General features: G+C 41.5%; 1 protein-coding gene across 1 annotated transcript in view; it reads right to left on the bottom strand.

Annotated features, from left to right (window-relative positions):
• The window catches only part of ELMO1 (engulfment and cell motility 1), a 573,172-nt gene that overhangs the window by 375,193 nt on the left and 175,832 nt on the right, over positions 1-22,147 (bottom strand). Inside the window, exons 5-6 of the mRNA XM_052638458.1 lie at positions 19,561-19,611; positions 11,654-11,823 (exon numbers count right to left, since the gene is read on the bottom strand). Of these exons, the coding sequence (XP_052494418.1) occupies positions 11,654-11,823; positions 19,561-19,611 (221 nt within the window). The remainder of the gene's footprint in view (positions 1-11,653; positions 11,824-19,560; positions 19,612-22,147) is intronic.

Below are 22,147 nucleotides of genomic sequence, written 5' to 3'. Positions count from 1 at the left end.
CCCCTCCTTGTCAGACTAGCTAAACCCTACCCCACATTCATTCCAGGCTCCTCTATGAAGCCTCCCTGACTGGACTGAGTGTGGCACCCATGTCCGCAGTGCTGAGAATACACCAGGCATTTGACTTAGGACATCTCACAGCCCTTCCAGCACCATGAAGGCAAAGGCTGGCTCTGTAACTCAACTACTAACTATACCATCAGGCACCTCCAGAGTAGGCATTCAATTCAGAAGAAGTTAAATTTCACATTCCAACCACATAAATGTAAATGTAACCACTTCAGAAACCCAAATGACCACGAGGTGATCAGATCTAGTATTTGGTAAAACTGGGGAGTTAAAAATGTATGTAATCTTGCTCTTCTCCCCTCTTTCTCCTCTTTTACTTAGCTTTATCAATAAATAATATATATAATTAATTAAATAGTATATTATATATATATTCAGTGTATATATATATACACTGAATAAATGCACTACCTGAAAGTTGAGGGTTTTGTTCTATTTGAAGGACTTGGACTGAAGCCCACAGTACAGCCTCTCAAGATTGTTTCTGAGGGACTGCTCCAAGGCCTTAAGGGAAGAATCAGTATCCAAAGGAATTTTTGCAACAAAAACCAGTAGTCAGAACATCAAGATTACTGTTAAAGACAAATCAGACTTCTTAAGCTAGTGGAGTTAGTGCTTTTCTAAGTACTAGAAGATGTAAGAGTCTGGGCTCATTGAAATCATTCCTTTGATAAGCACCTTAACTATCTAGTGAAGGAAATGGCAACCCATTTCTGTATTCTTGCTTGGGAAATCCCATGGACAGAGGAGCCTGGTGGGCTACACAGTCCATGGGGTCGCAAAGAGTTGGACGTGACTGGGCGACTCTCCCTTCACTTAGCTGTCTAGGGCCAGTATCCTGCTTTCCTCCATCAGGAATTCGCACAGGGAGGGGGTGCAGCTGCAGTGGTTTATAGTTTGATGGCTCTAATGTCTTTTTTTTTTTTTTGGTGATCCAGTGGTTAGGACTGGGCACTCTTGAGAAATCTGTATGCAGGTCAGGAAGCAACAGTTAGAACTGGACATGGAACAACAGACTGGTTCCAAATAGGAAAAGGAGTACGTCAAGGCTGTATATTGTCACCCTGCTTATTTAAATTATATGCAGAGTACATCATGAGAAACACTGGGCTGGAAGAAGCACAAGCTGGAATCAAGATTGCCGGGAGAAATATCAATCACCTCAGATATGTAGATGACACCACCCTTATGGCAGAAAGTGAAGAGGAACTAAAAAGCCTCTTGATGAAAGTGAAAGAGGAGAGTGAAAAGGTTGGCTTAAAGCTCAACATTCAGAAAATGAAGATCATGGCATCTGGTCCCACCACTTCATGGGAAATAGATGGGGAAACAGTGGAAACAGTGTCAGACTTTATTTTGGGGGGCTCCAAAATCACTGCAGATGGTGACATGAAATTAAAAGATGCTTACTCCTTGGAATAAAAGTTATGACCAACCTAGATAGTATATTCAAAAGCAGAGACATTACTTTGCCCACTAAGGTCCGTCTAGTCAAGGCTATGGTTTTTCCTGTGGTCATGTATGGATGTGAGAGTTGGACTGTGAAGAAGGCTGAGCGCTGAAGAATTGATGCTTTTGAACTGTGGTGTTGGAGAAGACTCTTGAGAGTCCCTTGGGCTGCAAGGAGATCCAACCAGTCCATTCTGAAGGAGATTAATCTTGGGATTTCTTTGGAAGGAATGATGCTGAAGCTGAAGCTCCAGTACTTTGGACACCTCATGCTAAGAGGTGACTCATTGGAAAAGACTCTGATGCTGGGAGGGATTGGGGGCAGGAAGAGAAGGGGACGACAAAGGATGAGATGGCTGGATGGCATCACGGACTCGATGGACATGAGTCTGAGTGAACTCCGGGAGATGGTGATGGACAGGGAGGCCTGGCATGCTGCGATTCAGGGGGTTGCAAAGAGTCGGACACGACTGAGTGACTGAACTGAACTGAATGTCCTTTTTTAGCTGAGATGGCTGGAGGACATTTTTCATCCAGATCTACAGTAGCTTCCTTTTCTTCTCCTTCAAATTGTCATGGGCAGAGTAAAAGAAGTAGGTGGCCATGAAGAGGCAAGGCTGAGCAGAGTTTGGGCCCTTTCGCAAGAGCCAAATACTACCCTCCACTAAAAGGAACTGGGGCTCCTTGGAGAAATGACTCTGGCCAGGATTGGGTCTAGAAAAGACCAAGAAAAGCCCAGAACATTTCGTTGAGCCAAAAAGTACAGAAATGCTCAAATAATAATGGGAACCAAGGTAGGACACAGAAGACAGCTTGAAGAAGTTTCCAAAGCCATACTGGGGACACACTGAGCCTCAAGATAAATAATAATGGTGATGAGTTATAGCCCAAGGAATAAAAGAAGAACAAATGGGCCTACACTGCTTTAAAGGTAGTGTGCTGGTACTGTTGGAAGAACTAAATCCTGGGGGAAAATATATAAATCTGATTTGTACCACTTTCCATTTCCCATGGGTAACTACTCAAGATTCTCTCTTAATTATTTACAAAAGGGGTAAAAAGCATTACTGGGAGATACTTGGAAGGCACTATCTTAACAAGTGGTCAAAGTGAACATCAATAATAAGAGAGAGATCATGCGCCATTAATAGAATGCAAAGAAACAAACACAAGCATTTGTGATATTCTAGCATGTTTCAGAGGGAAATTAGTGTCCACAGTTATGTCTAGTGGTGAATTAACTGACTTCTTCCCTGCAGGTGAAAAACTAGTTTTGTCTCTATTGCAATTCAACATTCCTCTGTTTCACGCAAATTTGTGTCCTTTGACTCTTCCTTTGAACCGTGAAAACATCTGCCCAGTTCCCTCATATCAAATGAATAACATACATTGTTGTAACATATGCTCAATTTTATATCTGTATGAAAGCCATGCTTTTACCTTTTAATTAACTACTTTTTAATAAACCTCAATTGGAGAATATTCTAAAGATGGCTGACCTATGATCTTGAAAGTGTCAAAGCCGTGAGAGAAAAGGAAAGATTAAGGAATAGCTCCAGATCCAGACTACAAGAGATTGTACTAGGGAACCAGTGATTGAAACTTACATGAGTTGTCTGGCAACAGGAGGCCCCAATAAGGAAGAAAGTGCTGCCACTAAGAACTAACCAGGAGAATTCAGGAGGGGCCCAAAGGAGGGTGGAGAAGCCAATCCATATGTCCCACCAGCCTCCCGAAATCCTTGCTGGAATCCATCTTGGCTGAGAGATTGCACGCACAACCAGGAAGTATGCTGAGTCAGACCAAATATGGGCACAAGCAAGATGACTGCCCAGAGACAACCCAGAAACTACGCATAACCATAAAACCTGAGACTGTGGTCCACAAGGCAGAGCAGTTATTCTGGGTTCCTGTACCACCTTGCTGCTCTCTGTCCAGGCACCCCTTCCCAATAAAGTATTTTTTCTTTTATTTTGTCAGTACTGTGTCTCCTAGAACAATTCATTTTTGAGTGTTCGACAAGCACCTACTGTCCAGACCTGGAAAAGGTCCCCCTTCCTAAAACAATTAGGAGAAGGCTGGACAACTGGGTGCAAGGGGCTCTCTGGGATTAGATCTTTGGAAGGGACACAATCAGGACAACTGTTGAAACTTGAGCTTGCAGCTTTTCCATTAAATTTGGAACTGTTAAACTAATTGAACAAGCCACCCTTTAGAGGAGGCGGCTCTAATACTCTGGCTGCCTACATAATCAATCCAAAACTCGAAACCTACAAATGCCTCCAGGTTAGGAAATGCAAACCTAAGGACAAGCAACCAGACTTGACTAACAGTCTAACAAGGCCCTTGCTTGTTTCCACGTCTCTGTAAGAGACTCTTCCCTCCCCAGCTAGCTCCTGTGGATAGTGTTCCTAACCACTTCCAGTCTGGCACTGACCAATTCTAAATGATTTCTGTTCAAATATACTCTAAAAATGTTTTGCTATGGGTCAGTTAATCTTTTAAGAGGACTGCTTTAAAATTAATGCTTGTCAGAGATGTGTGTGTGTGTCTGTGTGTGAAATATATAAAGCAATCAGAGCAATTTTTCAAAATAACCTTCTGGCCTCAGGCCTGTGCATCCTTAGGTATATATAAGCGTGTGTGTGTGTGTGTGTGTGTGTGTGTGTGTGTGTGCGCGCGCGCGCGCGCACGCACGCGCTACACCTGTAGCAGATTCTGGGTTTAGAAAGTTCTTTACCAGAGTACAGAGAGAGAAATTCAGTGTTTCTCACTTCTCTACTTCCTCACCTTGGCTTCAGAGAAACATAAGCAGAAGAGGAATTTTCTGTTGTGATGTCTGTTTTTTATCTGAAGTTCTCTCTCTTTCTCTCCTCCTTCTCCCTCTCTCTCTGTCTCCATATATATCCACTTTAAATAAAACATAATCAGGAGAACAAATGATTCTCCAAAAACAATGCTTCACAGTGATCAGAAGCCCCTCACCTTAGCCCAAGCTGTGGCATCCTTTCCCCAGCAGAAGACAAGCTCTCCTTTAAACAGGCTGTATGACCCCTTCTTATTTCTATTATGAGAGTGATGAACAAAGACACAGAGACAAAGCAAAAAGGGATGGGGAGGCGGAGTTTCAGCATAAAGAATTTTCTGCCACACAACCCCCAACAAAACCCAAGAAGGTCGGCCCCTTTGGCATTAGTGATGCAAATTCCTGGCAGGGCCCCAGAAGGGCTGCTCCTGTTGAAACTCCCTGAGCTCTGTGTCCTGCAGCGCCAGGAAGGCAGACTGAGGGAGCTGGAAGACTCAGCCAGCTTCTCAGCTGGGGCCCACGGACCACACAGAGCTGCTTCTTTCTGGTTCAGCCTGGGGAGCCGCTGGCTCCTCCTCGTGGCCTCTGTCCGAGGTGAAGTACAGGACACGCATGGTGTGACCTGCGCTTGGCGGCTGGCAGAGATTCCCTGATCAATCGGGCCTGGCCTGGACCTTCCACAACAACCACGGTTTATAAGAAACACTGAATTCTCAGAAGCAAGAGCCTGAGTTAGAGCCAACAAGTCGTGTCCATGAAGCTTAGCAAAGTCACTTTCAAAAAAGAAATTTATCTTTTGTGTGAAGACAAAAAAGGTCACACATAGTCCCAAACTGTCATATGCACAACTGTGTCCTCCCCCTCCCCACCCAACAACACACACGTTCTGTGTCTAACCCAGTGTCAGGAGTATCTGGCATTCAAAGAATACATACTTAGCTAAATGAATAAAACCTAGAAACCCATTCTCAAGTGTGGGTGCCAGGCAACATCAAGGCCAAGACATCCTTTTGCTTAATTTAGATCATCACTGAATTTCCACACCTGACACACAATCACAACTCTGACTCCAGCCAGCAGAAAGTGATCTGAATCCTCAAAGTTTAATATGAAACTGTTTGTATATTAACAATGACAATTTATATAAACAACACACATAGCTATACACACACCCGAACATCCTCATCTGTGTCATCTATATGACAGAATGGGGAGGAGACTGACAATTTATACAACAAATGTGGTTTGTTTTTAGGACAGTTATTTAAGGGCTTTGCTGTGCTGTGTGCTTAGTTACTCAGTCAGACCTGACTCTTGCGACCCCATGGACCATTGCCCGCCAGGCTCCTCAGTCCATGGGATTCTCCAGGGAAGAATACTGGAGTGGGTTGCCATGCTCTCCTCCGGGGGATCTTCCCAACCCAGGGTTCAAACCCAGATTTCCTACATTGCAGGTGAATTCTCTACCATCTGAGCTACCACGGAAGTCCACTTAAGGGAAAGAGTCCCATAGTTATTTTAGATATCTAAAGTAACTATGGGGCTCTTTCCACTGTTGCTAGTATAGCCAAATTTTGGAGAAATGACATCAACTAAGCAAATAAAAAGTACTTGTAAATTCCCCAGATTAGTGAAAACTCCTCAAATACCTCACTGCTATTTTTCTTAGGAAAGCCAGAATCCCTAAGGAAACACCAGTCCAGTATTGCCCAGAGTGTTAGGAATGGACATACTCCTACAAGAAGGGTAAAGTACAAAGTAGGACATGTCAGCAAGCTATGGGGCTGTTCTTATTTTAAAACAGCTTGAATATGTGCATAGCCACTGAATTAGTAATTTTATTTCAATAAAATAATTATTCACAAAGATTCTGCTGAAAGAAAAACTGATGAGAGAGTGTTCACAATCATAATAAAACCTCAAAACAGTAAATATCCAACAACAGGGGAACAGTTAATTCCACTCTGCATGTCCTTCAAATTATCACATTACACTGCTTACCAACTGCACTTTAACAGAGCTTCAAAAATGAATTAATAGGTAGACAACAACCTAGAGGGGAGGGATGGGGGGATGGGAAGAACGCTCAAGAGAGAGGGGATAGATGTATACACATATAGCTGATTCACTTTGTTGTACTGCAGAAACTAACATAACGTTGTAAAGCAATTATACTCCAATAAAAAATAGGCAGATAAAAATTACGAAGGGAATAATATTTAACGACATGGCACTATTGCTAAGCACAAAAAGCAGATTACAGAGACCATTAATATTATAATTCTACCTTTGTAAAACCTGTGTATGTGTGTGTAAGCCTGTGTGTGTGTGTGTGTATCTATAAGAATGTACAAAAACAATATACATCCAGATGTTAAAAATATTTGCCTCTGGTAAGGCAGAAGACAAATGATTCTTATCTGTTTCTTTCCGCTTACTTACATTTATTTTTAAATAATAAATGAGTTTTTGGTAAATATATGGATTTAACTTTTTTCACTCTTAACTTTTCTGCCCAGGGTGGTGCTACTGCTTACTCATATTCCAAGGGCGTAATTTGCCTGTCATATTGCCAAGTGGGAAACTGGAAGGATCCTGCCCTTTCATTCTTGGAAATGTTCCTCTGTTCTTCTGATTGTTGAACAGCAAAAGGGCACAGAGTAAACCATCCAATTGTGTGTGTGCACAGCAGCATAGACAAAGAACACGGTGTTTAATTAAAACCCTAAGAAAAGCAGTGTTATTCACTACAATGGATTTAAAGTTGCAGGTACAATTTTTTTTTTCTTTTAAAAAAAACAAAATGTATCATTTCCGAGAATCTTTTAATATCTATCCTTAAAAAAAAAAAAAAAAAACAGAAAACAAAAATAATTGCCCGTTCCTTAATGGATACCATTTCCTGACTCAGGCTGGAGAAACAAGTTTCCCAAAAAATGTATATGCTTCCACATCTATCCTTCAAGCTGACACTAGGAATGGAATTTCAAAATTATACAAGAATGGAAAAATGAAATTCAACTTTTAGACACTGTGTTCTGCCAAAGTGTCACTGCCTCTTGCTCCTTTGTTGTTCATTTTTTCCCTGTAGTCTCTCCTGGTACCAGCTGGAAAGAGACGTTAAAAAGCTCAGCCTTGGGTAATGGCAAGCAGGCAAGCAATCTTTGAATCTCATTATAGCTCAAAGTAAGAAGAAAAATTCCAGCTACATTTCTTCAGCGTTTCCTAAAAATTTCCACAGGTCCTGCTCAGGAAACTGCTGCCTTTCCCACCTGGAAGTCTGCCCAGGAGTCATAAGTAAATGCCTTCCAAATTGCAGGATCTATTTAATTTGTGCAGCTTCTTTCTATTCCAAAGGTTTCCTGTTAATTAATTAAAGTCTTGTTTAAGTTAATTGAGAAGCTGAGTTTCCCTATGACAAAAAGGTCCTTCTCTTTTCCTTTTCATCTGAGCAAAAGACCTGAAAATAACTGTTCATCAAATGAGCAGCTTCCTAGCATGAATGGCAAGACCTTGCAGAAGGAAGGCAGGAAGGTTGTACAGCTCCGGTGCCCTCTTTACTCCTTCCCTATGAGTAGTGTGACTTTGAACTTATGCGCAAAATGGTGATGAGGGCACACACCAAGGTCACTCAGAGAGATATCATCCCTTCCCAGTAATATAGTTGTGACGGGAAAGTGTCAGAGACAGTGCAAACCAGAACACACTCAAGATCTGGTCTTGAGTTCTGTTCATCTGTCTGCAATCAAGTTGCATATAACAGACTGGGATGGCTTACAGATTATAAATAATTAAAATATGAATGAGTATGATACACTTTGGAAAAAAAAGAATTCAATTACTGTGGTTCACATAGAGTAAATTCAGTATTGACATGTGAAACCTAGTGATATAATTCAGATCTGCTGTCCCCAATGTTCATTCTGTAGGCCACTCTGTAAGTCAAGATAAATTACAGAGTAAGGCAACAGCACAGATGAAAACCACTAAGGTTGACAAGGCCATACATAGTATCCGTTTTTACTCTTTCTCCTCTCAAGCACAAGTGGCAGTGTCTCCTTGATGAGTGTCATGGGGTGAACTGTATCCCCTGAAATTCACATACTGAATTCCTGTCCCCTATACATCAGAATGGGGCAGTATTTGGAGATAAAGCCTCTAAAGAGGTGATTAAGTTAAAATGAGGCCTGTAGGGTCCTAATCCAGTCTGACTGGTGTCCTTGTAAGAGGAGACAAACTGGACAAAGAGACACCTCGGATGCTTTTGATTAGAGGAAAGAGTTTGTAAGGACATAGGAAGAAGGCATGCATGCCAAGGCACGTCAGTCACGTCCAACTCTTTGCGACCCTATGGACTGTAGCCCTCTGGGCTGCTCTGTCCACAGGATACTCTAGGCAAGAATGCTGGAGCGGGTTGCCATGCCCTCCTCTGGGGGATCTTCCCCGGACCCAGGGATCAACCCATGTCTCTTAAGTCTCCTGCATCGGTAGGTGGGTTATTTACCACTAACGCCACCTGGGAAGGCCTACAGGAAGAAGGTGACCATTAGCAAATCAAAGAGAGAGCTGCAGAAGAAACCACGCCTGCCAAAACCTTGAGCTTGGACTTCCAGCCACCAGTACTGTGGGGATAGAAATTTCTGTAATTTAAGCCATCTGCTCTGTGGTATTTTGTTTCAGAAGCCTTAGCAAATGAATATAATGAGAAACTAAAAAATTAAAGCTCCTAGCATGCATTCTCCCTCATTGTCAAGTATATAACTGCCAACCTCCAGAGGTTCTGGAGCTCAGCTCCAGTCCTCTATTTAGGGTACAAATCCCATGCACTCTGGTTTTCAGTGTATGGACCATTGTAATTGTAATTATGATTGCAGTTCTAATAAACCTGGAAGTATTAACACAGTGTCATTCTGAATATGCCATAGCTTAAGCCCCTGGATACTTAGGTATCTGTGGCAGAACCACCTAATATTAGCAGGTTCCACTGAAACTGGTTCTAGTACATTGTTTTTGATATGTCAATGGCTGAGATTTAGATAAATCAATAAATGCAGGAACACATTTATGTTTTTGTTTAATGTATTACAAATGTAATGGAGGCAGAAGCTCCCAGGGCTCACTATCCCACCAGAAGCGGTAACGGGTGTGAAGCAGGGCCTACCGTGTATGGCAAGCTCATGAAGTCATCCACAGTCACCAGTGAATGTGTTTGTAATCACAACTCGCAATCCACTGTCCACTAGTAACAAGAAGTGAGGAATCTGATACACTCCTCACTGGATTCTAGTCTGGAGCTTCCGACAGACAGAATCCTCTTTCTCCTTTTCCGTGGGTGAGCCTCATGGATGGCTAAACTTAAATTCAACTTCCCTTCAAGTTGCTGCTTCAAGCACCAACTCCAATTTACAGTAGCCACTTTGGATTTTGATAACATCCAGAATCTGAGATTCCCTGTCCTACTCCAAGTCCATGTTTGCCAAAAATTTAATAAGCCGAGTTTTAGTCATCATTTTAAAAATAGATAAGGAGAGAGTTGGATGCATCACTGACTCAGTGGACATGAATTTGAGCAAGCTCTGGGAGACTTGAAGGATAGGGAAGGATAGGGAAGCCTGGCATGCTGCAGTCCATGAGGTCACAAAGAGTCGGACACAACTGAGCAGCTGAACAACAATAACAAAATAGATAATATTGTCTACAACTGACCCTTTCCAGATCACCCAATCCTGATTCACAGTCCTCTTGAATTAGACTCCCCCCCACCATTATTCACTCCTAGATGTTTTCTCTACTTGTCTGTGAAGTAAGACCCCCCCAACTCCAAACTCTGGAGAACATTCTAATATAGGAGATATTTCTATTATTATAAAACATGCTTTTTGAAATAGAAAGAAAGAATCTTTTATTAGCCAATAGCAGAGGCTAAATAATGCCAAGCGTAGGAGGAGACAGGAAGGAAGAAAGGAAGGAAGGAAGGCAGTGGGCTGAGACAGGTTTCTACTATGTACAGTCATCAGGTCATTCTTTAAATCACCACATACTGAAGACAGATTTAAATGATCCAGGTTTAAACTGCAGTTCTCAGTGATATTTATTCTTTCCTAATAAATACCTACCCCAGCTCTGCACATTATTCATTTGGCATATTACTATGTAGTTGGCTGGCTCAGCATCCCCACAAGGTCTAACTGGCATACTCTAATAGTCTTTACCAGTAGCACCTGACCATATAGAAATGAGCAGTTTCCTGTGGACCCTAAGCTGTCATTCTGTGGTCAAGGGAATGATCTGTCCACACATATAAAAGCTAGGTCCATCTAGCTTCTTAGACTCCACAGTCACACCACAGAATCAAACCTTTCCCTAAGAAGATGAACTCCTCAATCAGAAATGCCCATTCCTTCCTTGCTCAGGACAGAACTCAAACTCCTTAAAGCCCATTCACTGACACCCTCCTGTAAGGTTCCATGAGATATAACTGGTCCAACCTCTAGACTCCCAGTCCTCAAGAGGAATTGCACCTCAACTGAATTCTGCCTATAAAAAGTTTTGGATGGCAAGATTCACATCTTGTAAAATTTTCCTGACTTCTAATTTTTTGTACACAGGGGGTACCTAATAAATGCTTATTGTGCATACATGCTAAGTTGCTTCAGCTATATCCGACTCTTTGCTACCCTATGGACTGTAGCCCACCAGGCTCCTCTGTACGGGGGATTCTCTAGGCAAGAATACGGAAGTGGGTTGCCGTGCCCTCCTCCAGGGGATCTTCCCGACCCAGGGATCAAACCCATGTCTCTTTACATCTCCTGCATTGGCAGATGGGTTCTTTACTGCTAGCACTACCTAGGAAGCCCAATGTTTATTGTACTTAATGGTAAATAACTAAATACATATATTTGATCAGTCAAATGTTAATGTAAAAAAACAATTACTTTAGGGATGCTATTTAGACCTGATTTAAGACTCTGAAATCTAAGGAGGTATTCTAACTTTCTTTAAAAATGGAGTCAGGGGAGGAAAATTCTTTTTGCAGATAAGCAAAGGATGTGAGGGATTTATATTTTAAAGAACTAAAATTTGTGTTGGAAAGGCCCTTAGAGATAATGACCTAATATTTCTCCTTCTGAATCTGAAATTTCAGACTGTGTTAGATACTGACTAGTTGGTGGGTGGAGAACGTAGTGATCCTTAACAAAACCACACCCCACACACTATCTTAAACGCCATTTTTTTTCCTGAGCCTAGACAATTTCTGTTATTTAAAACTAGAAATTCTAAGAACAAGGAAAGTATACCCAGAATGAAGTCTAGATAAAAGGTGCTTACTCGGTGCCGCTTTCCACCATCTGTGTCAGGAGAGAGATGCCATCCAGATTTATAAACTCCTGGGCAAACGTGACGTCCCGGGAAAGGCTGGCCAAGTCCTTCAGGGCTTCCAGCTTGGCATCCATACTCGATGACTGGATTCGCTCATGGAGCTGCTGGGCATTTTGAGCCTCACCGGAGAGAAAAACAAAGCAAGGAGTGTTCACAGAGGAAACCACCACAGATCAAAAAAAAAAAAAAGAAACAAAGGCCAAATGCACAAGTTTAGTTAAGTATTACAAACCAAGGGAGGTTTCCAACCATAATGACTTCACCTTCAGGCAACGCTTGTCAATTTCACAACAAAAATCAGTTGCCTTTCTTTGACAGGACCCATATTCCCATCTCAAGGAGAAGCAAGAGCCCAAGAACAGCAAAACCCTGGAAATGGAGTGGGTATGGCAGTGTGGAGGGGAAAAGGGGGAGAATGTTTACTTTTTAAGTAAAATTATTATCTACAAATGACAAAAAGCTATTTGCTTAATTAAGCAATTGCACAAATTTATACAGCATGTTCAGCCGTTCAGTCAATACTCTGAGTAATAACTGCCTACACAAAATGTTCAAAAGCGTCATTAGACACCCAAATAATCTTTCGGGCTTACTGAAAATCTTCCAGCACAATACAACAGAGTTTGTAAATTCCACTTTTCAACAACATGTGTTTCATGCGCATTAGTTATTTACAGCATGAATTTAAAACAAAGTAACTAAACAAGCAAACAAAAATACAAAAAATAATTTAAAACCACATTAGCAGCTTTGCCTAGAATTAGAGTTCTCATTTTTAAGGCATTGGCACCTGGCTTCTTGTCCCTGTGGTTTTCAGGGACAAGCAGCCTAAGAAAGCAACATTGATGCAGGGGTCTAATGGACAAAAACTCAGCCACACTGGGGAGGGGCCTCAAGAAGGTATGTTGAGCAGCACAAACGGTTGGTGCAAAGGAAAACCAGAAGGAACAGGCCTGGGATGTCTGCAGGGACAGAAAGAGGACCAGTGTGCCTGGGGTTGGAGGGCAAAAGGTAGCATGTAAGGAGGTGGGGACAGGCAAACAGACTGGGCCAGGTGGCCTAAGAAGTTCATGAGCAGAAGCAGCAGAGCTGGAGGAATCCTGGGTGGTGATGATCTTCCCTGACTGATAGGATGAATTCAAACATCTAGACAAATGTGTGGCACCTTTGGAGCTCTTAAAACAGCTTTCATATTCATAAATGCACACATATTTGCATAAACCTGACCCAAGGAAACAAATCAAGATATAGCCCACTGTTATTGATAAATTGTAATGGTCTGCATAATTTTTTGTTGCAAGCTTCACTTTTCAAATTTTCCATGAGTCTGTAATATCTTTATATTTGGGGGAAATTTTACATTATTAAACAATAAAATAGCCTTAGTTTTGATTTTCCAAGCAGTTAGAACAACTGAAAAAGACTCTAATAGCTGTGCGGGTGATTGTATCAGAGAGTAAGTATTATTTTCCGGCATTGTCCTAGGATAGAAAACAAGTTTCATCTTGAGTCACTCAGATAGCACGGTGTGGCTGCCTAATGTCCTGGGATGAGAAAGTTTGGGGCCCAAGCTCAGAGGCAAACAGCCTCTGAGGGATCACCAGTGGACACAGAATAGGTATCCACAGTAGATGTGTGCCAAGTATTTACCATCTCTGCTCTTTAAGGTCCTAATTAGAGCTTTTCCCAAGGAATTTCCCAAATGGTTCTGGGTCCATGATACCAACTAAGAAGTAATCAAAAAAGTCTATAGGTTCACAGATATTTTCAAATGTGCACACAATATTGCCCAGCAATCCAACCAAGTTTTCCTGGACTGTCTGCTGCGTGCGTACTAAGTCATCAGTCATGTCTGACTCTTTGTGACCCTATGGACTATAGCCCGCCAGGCTCCTCTGTCCACAGGATTCTCCAGGCAAGAATACTGGAGTGAGTTGCCATGCCCTCCTCCAAAGGATCTTGCCAACCCAGGGACTGAAGGTGTGTCTCTTAGTCTCCTGCAATGGCAGGTGGATTCTTTACCACTAGCGCCACCTGGGAAGCTCCCTCCAAAATGACTCACACATTTTCTTCTTTCCTTAAACTCCCTCATTTCCTACTTCCCTCACACTGGTGATCTTGCCTTACATTTTATTGAGGAAATCAAAGTAATCAGCCAGGAATTTCTGCATCTTCCTATTTCAAAAAGCACAGAGTTCCTTCAGCTTGCTGCTTGCAAGGACACAGCCCCAGGGCCTCTGTGCTCCTGCTCTGCTTCTTTCTGAGTCCATGCACCTGACCCCTGTTTCCTGTCCAAGGTCAATCGTCCCCTCATCCCCGGCTCTACAGCGGCCACCCTCTCACCTCTTAGGCACTCTGCCCCTACTGTGTCCCCCTTTCTTTTGTACATCAGTCTCTGTGCAGTAGATCAGGTCCAGCTGCAAACATCTCTAACAGACCCTGTTTTAAAAACAGTGAAAAGGTGTGTATATTTGTCACACCTTTGTACAATGAGTCAATTCTCTTCCAGGCAGGCCCTCGTTTCACGGCTTCCATTTTCCACAACAGTTCTGGAATTAAGAGTGGGTCTAAAATTGCCACGCACCTCACCTCACATTCTCCTCCTCGCCTCCTTCCACGAGCTTCCATACTACCCCCCTCTGCCCAGACAACGTCTCCATGACGCCCTGTCTACCTCGCTCATCTGGCCCTCCTTACCTTCTCAGCAGACCTCAGCACACCTAAGTGTCCCTAACAGACTCCTAACTGCCTGGTTGACGTGTCCTCTTGGACACAGGACAGGCATCTCCAATTCTTCATCTCCCGCTTCCTAAACTTTCTATTCCAGTAAGCAGCACTGCTACTGATTGTGCCCAAACACCAGGGACATCCTCGCAGTCTCCCACAAGGAGAACCACAGCCCCGGGATCAGGAAGTGCTGGGGCTCGCCCTCCAACCCTCCTTCAGACACTCCACGTCCAGACCACACAGGCAGCCCGCGCCATCGTCTCCAACTGGCACTGCAGCCCTGTCTCCTAACCCGGCCCCTTGACACTCGCAGTCTGTTCCGGGGCAGCACTCAGAGTGATCCTGTCCCCTCTCTGCCTAAAAGCTTCCACTGGCTTCCCTCTGTGTTAAGCTCATAGGGCACCGGCAAGAAACAGAACTTAAGACATCCTACCATTTGCTTTGGGTTTCTCAGCTCAGGAGAAAGAAACTGGTTCAAAAAATCATTAACAGTCTGACTGTTAAGAATCTCTGACAACCTGAATCCACAGAGTGACTGAGGTAACACTGTTTTTCTTTTCGCCACAGTAACTGGCCCCCCAAATCAGCACAGCAGGCTCTCTAACCCAGATACTTCTAATATCAGTTCCCCAAATGCAAGAGAGCAGAAGGCAGGGTTGCGCTTAAAGCTGACGAAGCAACAGCAGATGCTTAATAAGCAATTTTATTTAATTTGTCCACATGGGCCAAAATGAGGGATAAGAGGCAAGAAGAGTTCAGGTCATATATAAAAGGGCTCTTAAAAATCTGATAGTTTGGAATACTGGAATGGTTTTAGCATGGAATGTCATGATTCATCTCTCGTATACTGTAGTGACATTAAGAAATTTTCAGATTTATTTAATTAAAAATAACATCAGCAGGGACTTCCCTGGTGGTCCGGTGGCTGATTCCGTGCTACCACCGCAAGAGGAACAGGTTCAATGCCTGATCAGGGAAGATCTCACATGCTACAGGGTGCAGCCAAAATAAAATGAAATAACAGCAGCACATGGTACAAAAAATGTAAGTATTATCAGAAGTTATACACTGAAAAATAAGAGTTAGCATAATGCTAACAGTTTCTTGTGATATTCCTTGGGAACCATTTCTACTCTTTTATTGACATATACCTATTTCCCCTGTGCATCAGGGGGATGACTCTACACACCATGTTCTGCAACATGCTTTGGCACTTAGTAAAATTCTGAGGTGCCTCCGAGGCAGCACATGCCACATTCTTTTTCACATCTCACAGTATTCTGTCACACAGTTATCACCTAATGCATTTAACTAGTCCCAACTGATAGTTAATAGGTTCCAGCTTTTGATTATTGAAAGCAATGATGCATACAGCCCTGTATGGATGTGTATGGGGTGTGTGTGTGTGTGTGTGTGTGTGTGTGTGTGTGTGTGTATCCTACAGTGCTTTTGTGAGACTATCTATTGAATAAATTCCCAGCAGTAAAATTGTCAGAACAAAGACACATGCATTTTAAGCTTGGGTGAATACAGCTAAATTGCCCTCCAAAAAGGCTGTAGCAATTTATACTCTTGACCCCACAGCATCTTTGCCTCGTGCCTTGATTATCAAGAAGCGTAAATTTTCATCTCTTTTTTGAGAGGAAGATTGAGTTTCTTCTTTCACAGCTATAGCTATATAGCCATATATAGGTCTATGTAGATCCTGCTTGGCAAGATAAGATAGATAAATATATAGATTTATAGACAGAGAGAAAGAGATCATTTTTGTTTATAGATTTTGGACCATCTATTTTGGGGGCAGTTTATTTACTCACAAGGGATCCTGCAAGTTGAGGAATTAACTTGGAAGAAAAGTTATGACCAACTTAGATAGCATATTGAAAAGCAGACACATTACTTTGCCAACAAAGGTCCGTCTAGTCAAGGCTATGGTTTTTCCAGTGGTCATGTATGGATGTGAGAGTTGGACTTTAAAGAACGCTGAGCACTGAAGAATTGATGCTTTTGAACTGTGGTGTTGGAGAAGACTCTCGAGAGTCCGTTGGACTGAAAGGAGGTCCAACCAGTCCATTCTAAAGCAGATCAGTCTTGGGTGTTCTTTGGAAGGACTGATGCTAAAGCTGAAACTCCAGTACTTTGGCCACCTCATGCAAAGAGCTGACTCATTGGAAAAGACTCTGATGCTGGGAGGGAGTGGGGGCAGGAGGAGAAGGGGACAATAGAGGATGAGATGGCTGGATGGCATCACTGACCCGATAGATGTGAGTCTGAGTGAACTCTGGGAGTTGGTGATGGACAGGGAGGCCTGGCGTGCTGCGATTCATGGGGTCACAAAGAGTTGGACACGACTGAGCCACTGAACTGAACTGAACTGAACCCTCCATTTATTACTTACATTGCCAATAGTTTTTCTTAATTTGCTATTTTTTACTTTGTTTCTGGAATTTTTCTCAAACATTAAAGTTCTGTGGTGTTGTTTTTATTTTTGGTAATCAAATGTATTAATCTTTTTCTTTGTAACTTCTGAGTTTTGTGTCCTATTTAGAACTTAGAATGGCTTTCCATATTCCAAAACTACAAATATATTTACTATAAAAACTTTCCAAAACAAAAATTTCAGGAATGTGAAAACAATGGTCTGGAAACCTAGGTTTCTTCTATTAATAAGAGGAACAGTAGTCAAAATTTATGTAAAACATGCTTCATGCAACATGTGACCTCAGGTTAGATTTCCATAGCTATTATTAGTATTATCATGACAGATACAAGGAAATACTACTTAGCAGCATAATCTGAAGGTCTTCAAACCTTTAAATGCTCAAAAACTCACACATATTCACACACATTTCTGGGGTGGGTTCATGGCTATATTTTCACACTACTGGGGGGATGGATAAGGATATGACATCTAAAAAATACATATATTTAAGATGGTCAGTAGAGAGATTGTCTGAAGATATGCAACATAGCCAAGTGTTGGGCTATTAAAAGAATAACTATGCAGTTTTTAAAAATCTTTTCTTATTAATGCCCTATTTTGTTAGGAATAATCCAACTAGTTTTATAACAGGGTAAGACTGAAAATAAATCCATCAAAATGCCATTGATAGAGTGGACATGAGCTGCACATTACCTAAAACAAGAGTGTGTGAATGCATGCCTCTATGCGTGTGGGCGAGTGTGAGTACTGTGGCCACAGGAAGAGTTCAGCTGAGGTAGATACAAAAACTTGTAAAAGTTAGCACAACACCATTTGCTGCTTTCTTTATGGTACTCTAACACCTCCTTGCAAATTCAATAGAGGCAGTTCTCAAAAATATATTTTTATTGTGTATATAAGAAGTGACAGAGTTAGCATATGCTGACCCATATTTTTTCAGTCAAACACAAAATCTTTAAAAAGAAAATCTACCAGCAACAAACAAAGTTTAAAGATCCAATATGTCTTGCTTATAGAGTAATCCCCAATGCTAGACTCCATGGCTACAGTCAAACCATAAAGTACTTACTTAAAGTGCAGGTGCCTGGACCCTATTCTAAGATGTCATTATTCAGCTTCTCTTTAAAGGCCCAGACATCAGCATTTTTAAAGTTCTACCAATGAGTCAACTTTGGGGACCACTATTGTCTGGAAAATGTAAAGTAGTCTCTTGCAGGGGGATTCTCTTGTAGAGTGTTGTTTCGTGCACTGGTGTTTGCACGTCTCCCCCCAGTGAAGCCAAGTCACACCACAGTGTCAGCACGTTGGCTTTCTGGGTGCTGAGAAACTTCACCCTGACAAACATCTAACCTTCTTGCAAGGAGTAGCTTGGCACTGCAGAAATTTTGTTCATGAAGCCAAGGCATAGATTAAAAAAAAAAAAAAGTGGTGCCTTTCTAATTCTGAGATGAAACAAAAGTAAGGTATACTCTTTCTGCCCATCAACCAGATGAATAATTTCAACAGGATATATAGGAACTACAAAACCCAAATGAAACTATGGTCTCTAAAGGTCAAATTAACATGAATTCATGCTGACTGAAGTAAGGTCAGTGCTAAGGCAGACAAAAATGTCTTGGCTCAACATGAAGTCACTGAAAAATGAGTGTGAATGATAATTTCCCTTAAGTGGGAAAGAAGGTACCAAAAGCCAGTTTGGCCAACTCCAGCAGCGTATTCTATTGAGCCCATCACTGTGTTTAGGCTCAAGATGTTACTGGGTAAAATGTTTAGGTGTTTGTAAGTCTCTCTAATGTAATTTTCAACAAGAAGAATTTGTGGTGGTTACAGTACCCACAATTTAATTTTAGCCAGATGCTTTTCCCAATTTTTAAATTTATTTTTAGCCTAGCACATGGCTTCAGTGGAAACTGAAAATGAGAGCTAGACACAGTTTTCATCACATATGCAGAGTGAAAATAGTAACACTTGGTGTATTTTGTGCAGATTATTTTTTAGGAAAGTGATAAAATGCACTGTGAAAAAAACATAGTTTAAATATGCTAATGTTACTACCCAAAGTCTCTATAAGCAAGTAAGAAAGATCAAGTTAAGCAATACAGTTGGCTACAGTAATCTAAATATACTGTAGCATTTTGTTTAGCAGTTTTTATTTGGAAAACTTGAAAGGGTTTTTTTTCTAGGATCAGCTGTCAGTGAAACAACATAAGCAGCAAATATTTCTTAAACCATATTTGATGAATTGTCACAATAACTGACCAAACCTTAGGAAATGCTTAAACATTTTCACTCTGCCATACACAGACAGACACACCTTTTGACTTTCAAGGGAAGTTGAACAGGCTGTCTCTAGTTGTGTTCGCTTTGTTTGTTCAGATAGTCTTCGGTGGATCTGTGGGTAGGTAGGTAAAACCAATTCGCAGGGTAGAGTTATCCTATCTATATTATGAGAACTGCTGATATGACCACAAAATTCAAACTTTAAAGTGAATTTACTTGCACATAACCTGGAACAAAAACTTCCTTTTCTATGCCGGGAAATCGAAGGGGGGCATTCCTGCTACTCCAGAATAGGGGAACACTCCAAAAATCTTTTGTTTCACATGAGTTAGCTTGAAAAATTAATATCCCATAATCACATATAACAGACCGCAAATCACAGAACCACAAACAAGCATCAACTTACTGGAGATGTGGTTAATCGAAGGATAGTGCCATTTTTTATTTCATTTCGATTCTGGAAAAGAAAAAAAAAACTGTAAATCTTCAAGTGGAAGCTTGGGAAAGAAGAACACAAAGGCAAATATCACTGAGCAGAGATTCCATATACAAATAATATGCATTCATACGATTCGGTCTATTCTCACTTGAATAATTTTTAATTCTACAAAGAACTTTAAACTGGGTCCCAGATGTGTTATTTCCCCCTTCAATTCTTTTTTTAAATTTAATTTTTATTTTATTTTGGAGTATAGCTGACTTATCATGTTGTGATAGTTTCAGGTGTATAGCAAAGTGATTCAGTTATACATATGCATATATTCTTTCTTTTTCTGATTCTTTTCCTATATATGTTATTACGGAATATTGTATAGAGTTCCTTGTGCTATATAGCAGGTCCTTGCTGATTATCAGTTTTATATGTAGTAATGTATACATGTTAATCCTAAACTCCTAATTTATCCCTCCACTCCTCCCTTTCCCCTATGGTAACCATAAGTTTGCTTTTGATGTCTGTGAGTCTATTTCTGTTCTGTTTCTTTATATCATCATGGGCAGCCTACACTACAGAGGAAGTGAATATGAACCCAGAGAATAGAAATATGGGACACAAGGATAGGAATCAAAACAAGCAATTTTAAAAGGTTATTAAATGGAGTATTATCCAGCAAAATCATTCCTACATAAATACCCAGGAGAACCAAAACTATATAACCATACAAAAACTTGTACCTGAATGTTCAGAGAAATTTTATTCATAACGGCCAAAGTATGCTGCTAACTCGCTTCAGTTGCATCCAACTCTGTGTGACCCCAGAGACGGCAGCCCACCAGGCTCCCCCATCCCTGGGATTCTCCAGGCAAGAACACTGGAGTGGGTTGCCATTTCCTTCTCCAATGCGTGAAAGTGAAAAGTGAAAGAGAAGTCGCTTAGTCGTGTCCGACTCTTAGTGACCCCATGGACTGCAGCCTACCAGGCTCCTCTGTCCATGGGATCTGCCAGGCAAGAGTACTGGAGTGGGGTGCCATTGCCTTCTCCAACGGCCAAGGTATAAACAACCCAAATATCCATCAGCAGATGACTAGATAAACAAAACATAGTGAATCCATTCAATGGAATATTACTAAGCCATTAAAAGAAACAAAATATGGATTCATGCTACCACATGATCTTGAAAACATTAAGTGAAAGAATTGAGATGCAAAAGCTATGTATTTTAAGATTTCATTTGTCAAAAGAGGTCCATCTATAGAGACAAGGAAGCAGACTAATGGTTTCAAGGGGCTGATGGAGGAGGATTTGGGAGTGAGTGTTAACCGGCACAGGAATTTTTTTTCAGGGGTGATGAAAATGCTCTAAAATTGATGGTGGTGATGATTTTAGAAATCTGTGAATATAGTGATAGCCAACGAATTGAAGAATTAAAAGCCAATGAATTAAAGAGCTTCTTGATGAAGATGAAAGAGGAGAGTGAAAAAGCTGGCTTAAAACTCAGCATTCAAACAACAAAGATCATGGCATCCTGTCCCATCACTTTATGGCAAATAGATCGGGAAACAATGGAAACAGTGAGAGACTTTATCTTCTTGGTCTTCAAAATCACTACAGATAGTGACTGCAGCCATGAAATTAAAAGACACTTGCTCCTTGGAAGAAAAACAATGACAAACCTAGACAGCATATTAAAAAGCAGATATATTACTTTGCCTACAAAGGTCCATATAGTCAAAGCTATGGTTTTTCCAGTAGTCATGTAGGGATGTGAGAGCTTGACAATAAAAAAGGCTGAGCACCGAAGAACTGATGCCTTTGAGCTATGGTGCTGGAGAAGACGCTGAAGAGTCCCTTGGAGAGCAAAGAGATCAAACCAGTCAATCTTAAAGGAAATCAACCTTGAATATTCATTGGAAGGACTGATAATGAAGCTCCAATACTTAGGACACCTGATATAAAGAGCTGACTCACTGGAAAAGACCCTGATGCTGGGAAAGATTGAAGGCAGGTAGAAAAGGGGAAGACAGAGGATGAGATGGTTGGATGGCATCACAGACTCAATGGACATGAGTTTGAGCAAGCTCTGGAAGATGGTGAAGGACAGGGAAGCCTGGTGTGCTGTAGTCCATGGGGTTGCAAAGAGTTGGACATGACTGAGCAACTGAACAACAACAGCAGCAACAGATTGAACACTTTAACAGGTGAATTTTTGGTACGTGAATTATCTCAATGAAGTTGTTCTCTTTTTTGGGGGGAAAAAAAAAGAAGGAATCTGGTTTCTGGTTTCTTAATATTTGCTGGTTTCTATTGAATGTTGCCTTGAAGTTAAGAACAAACAGCATATATGAGCAGATTCCAAATTGGTCCATCTCCACTCAGCAAGTGTATTGGAAGTGAGTGTTCTGAAGCTTTCACTTAGCGTCTTTGGCATGGAAAGGAGAATTTCACTGGCAGTTTTCTCTTCTGCCACCAGAGTACGCACCATGCTCAGCTTTCAGAAGTTGACCTGGGAGTCACACCACAGCATCCCCCACCCTGGAGCACCGAGCCAGGAGGT

Source organism: Budorcas taxicolor, chromosome 4, assembly GCF_023091745.1.
Source record: "Budorcas taxicolor isolate Tak-1 chromosome 4, Takin1.1, whole genome shotgun sequence".
In the NCBI taxonomy this organism is placed as follows: Eukaryota; Metazoa; Chordata; class Mammalia; order Artiodactyla; family Bovidae; genus Budorcas; species Budorcas taxicolor.
Note: the sequence above shows the minus strand (reverse complement) of the source record. Positions and strands in the feature narration are given on the sequence as shown.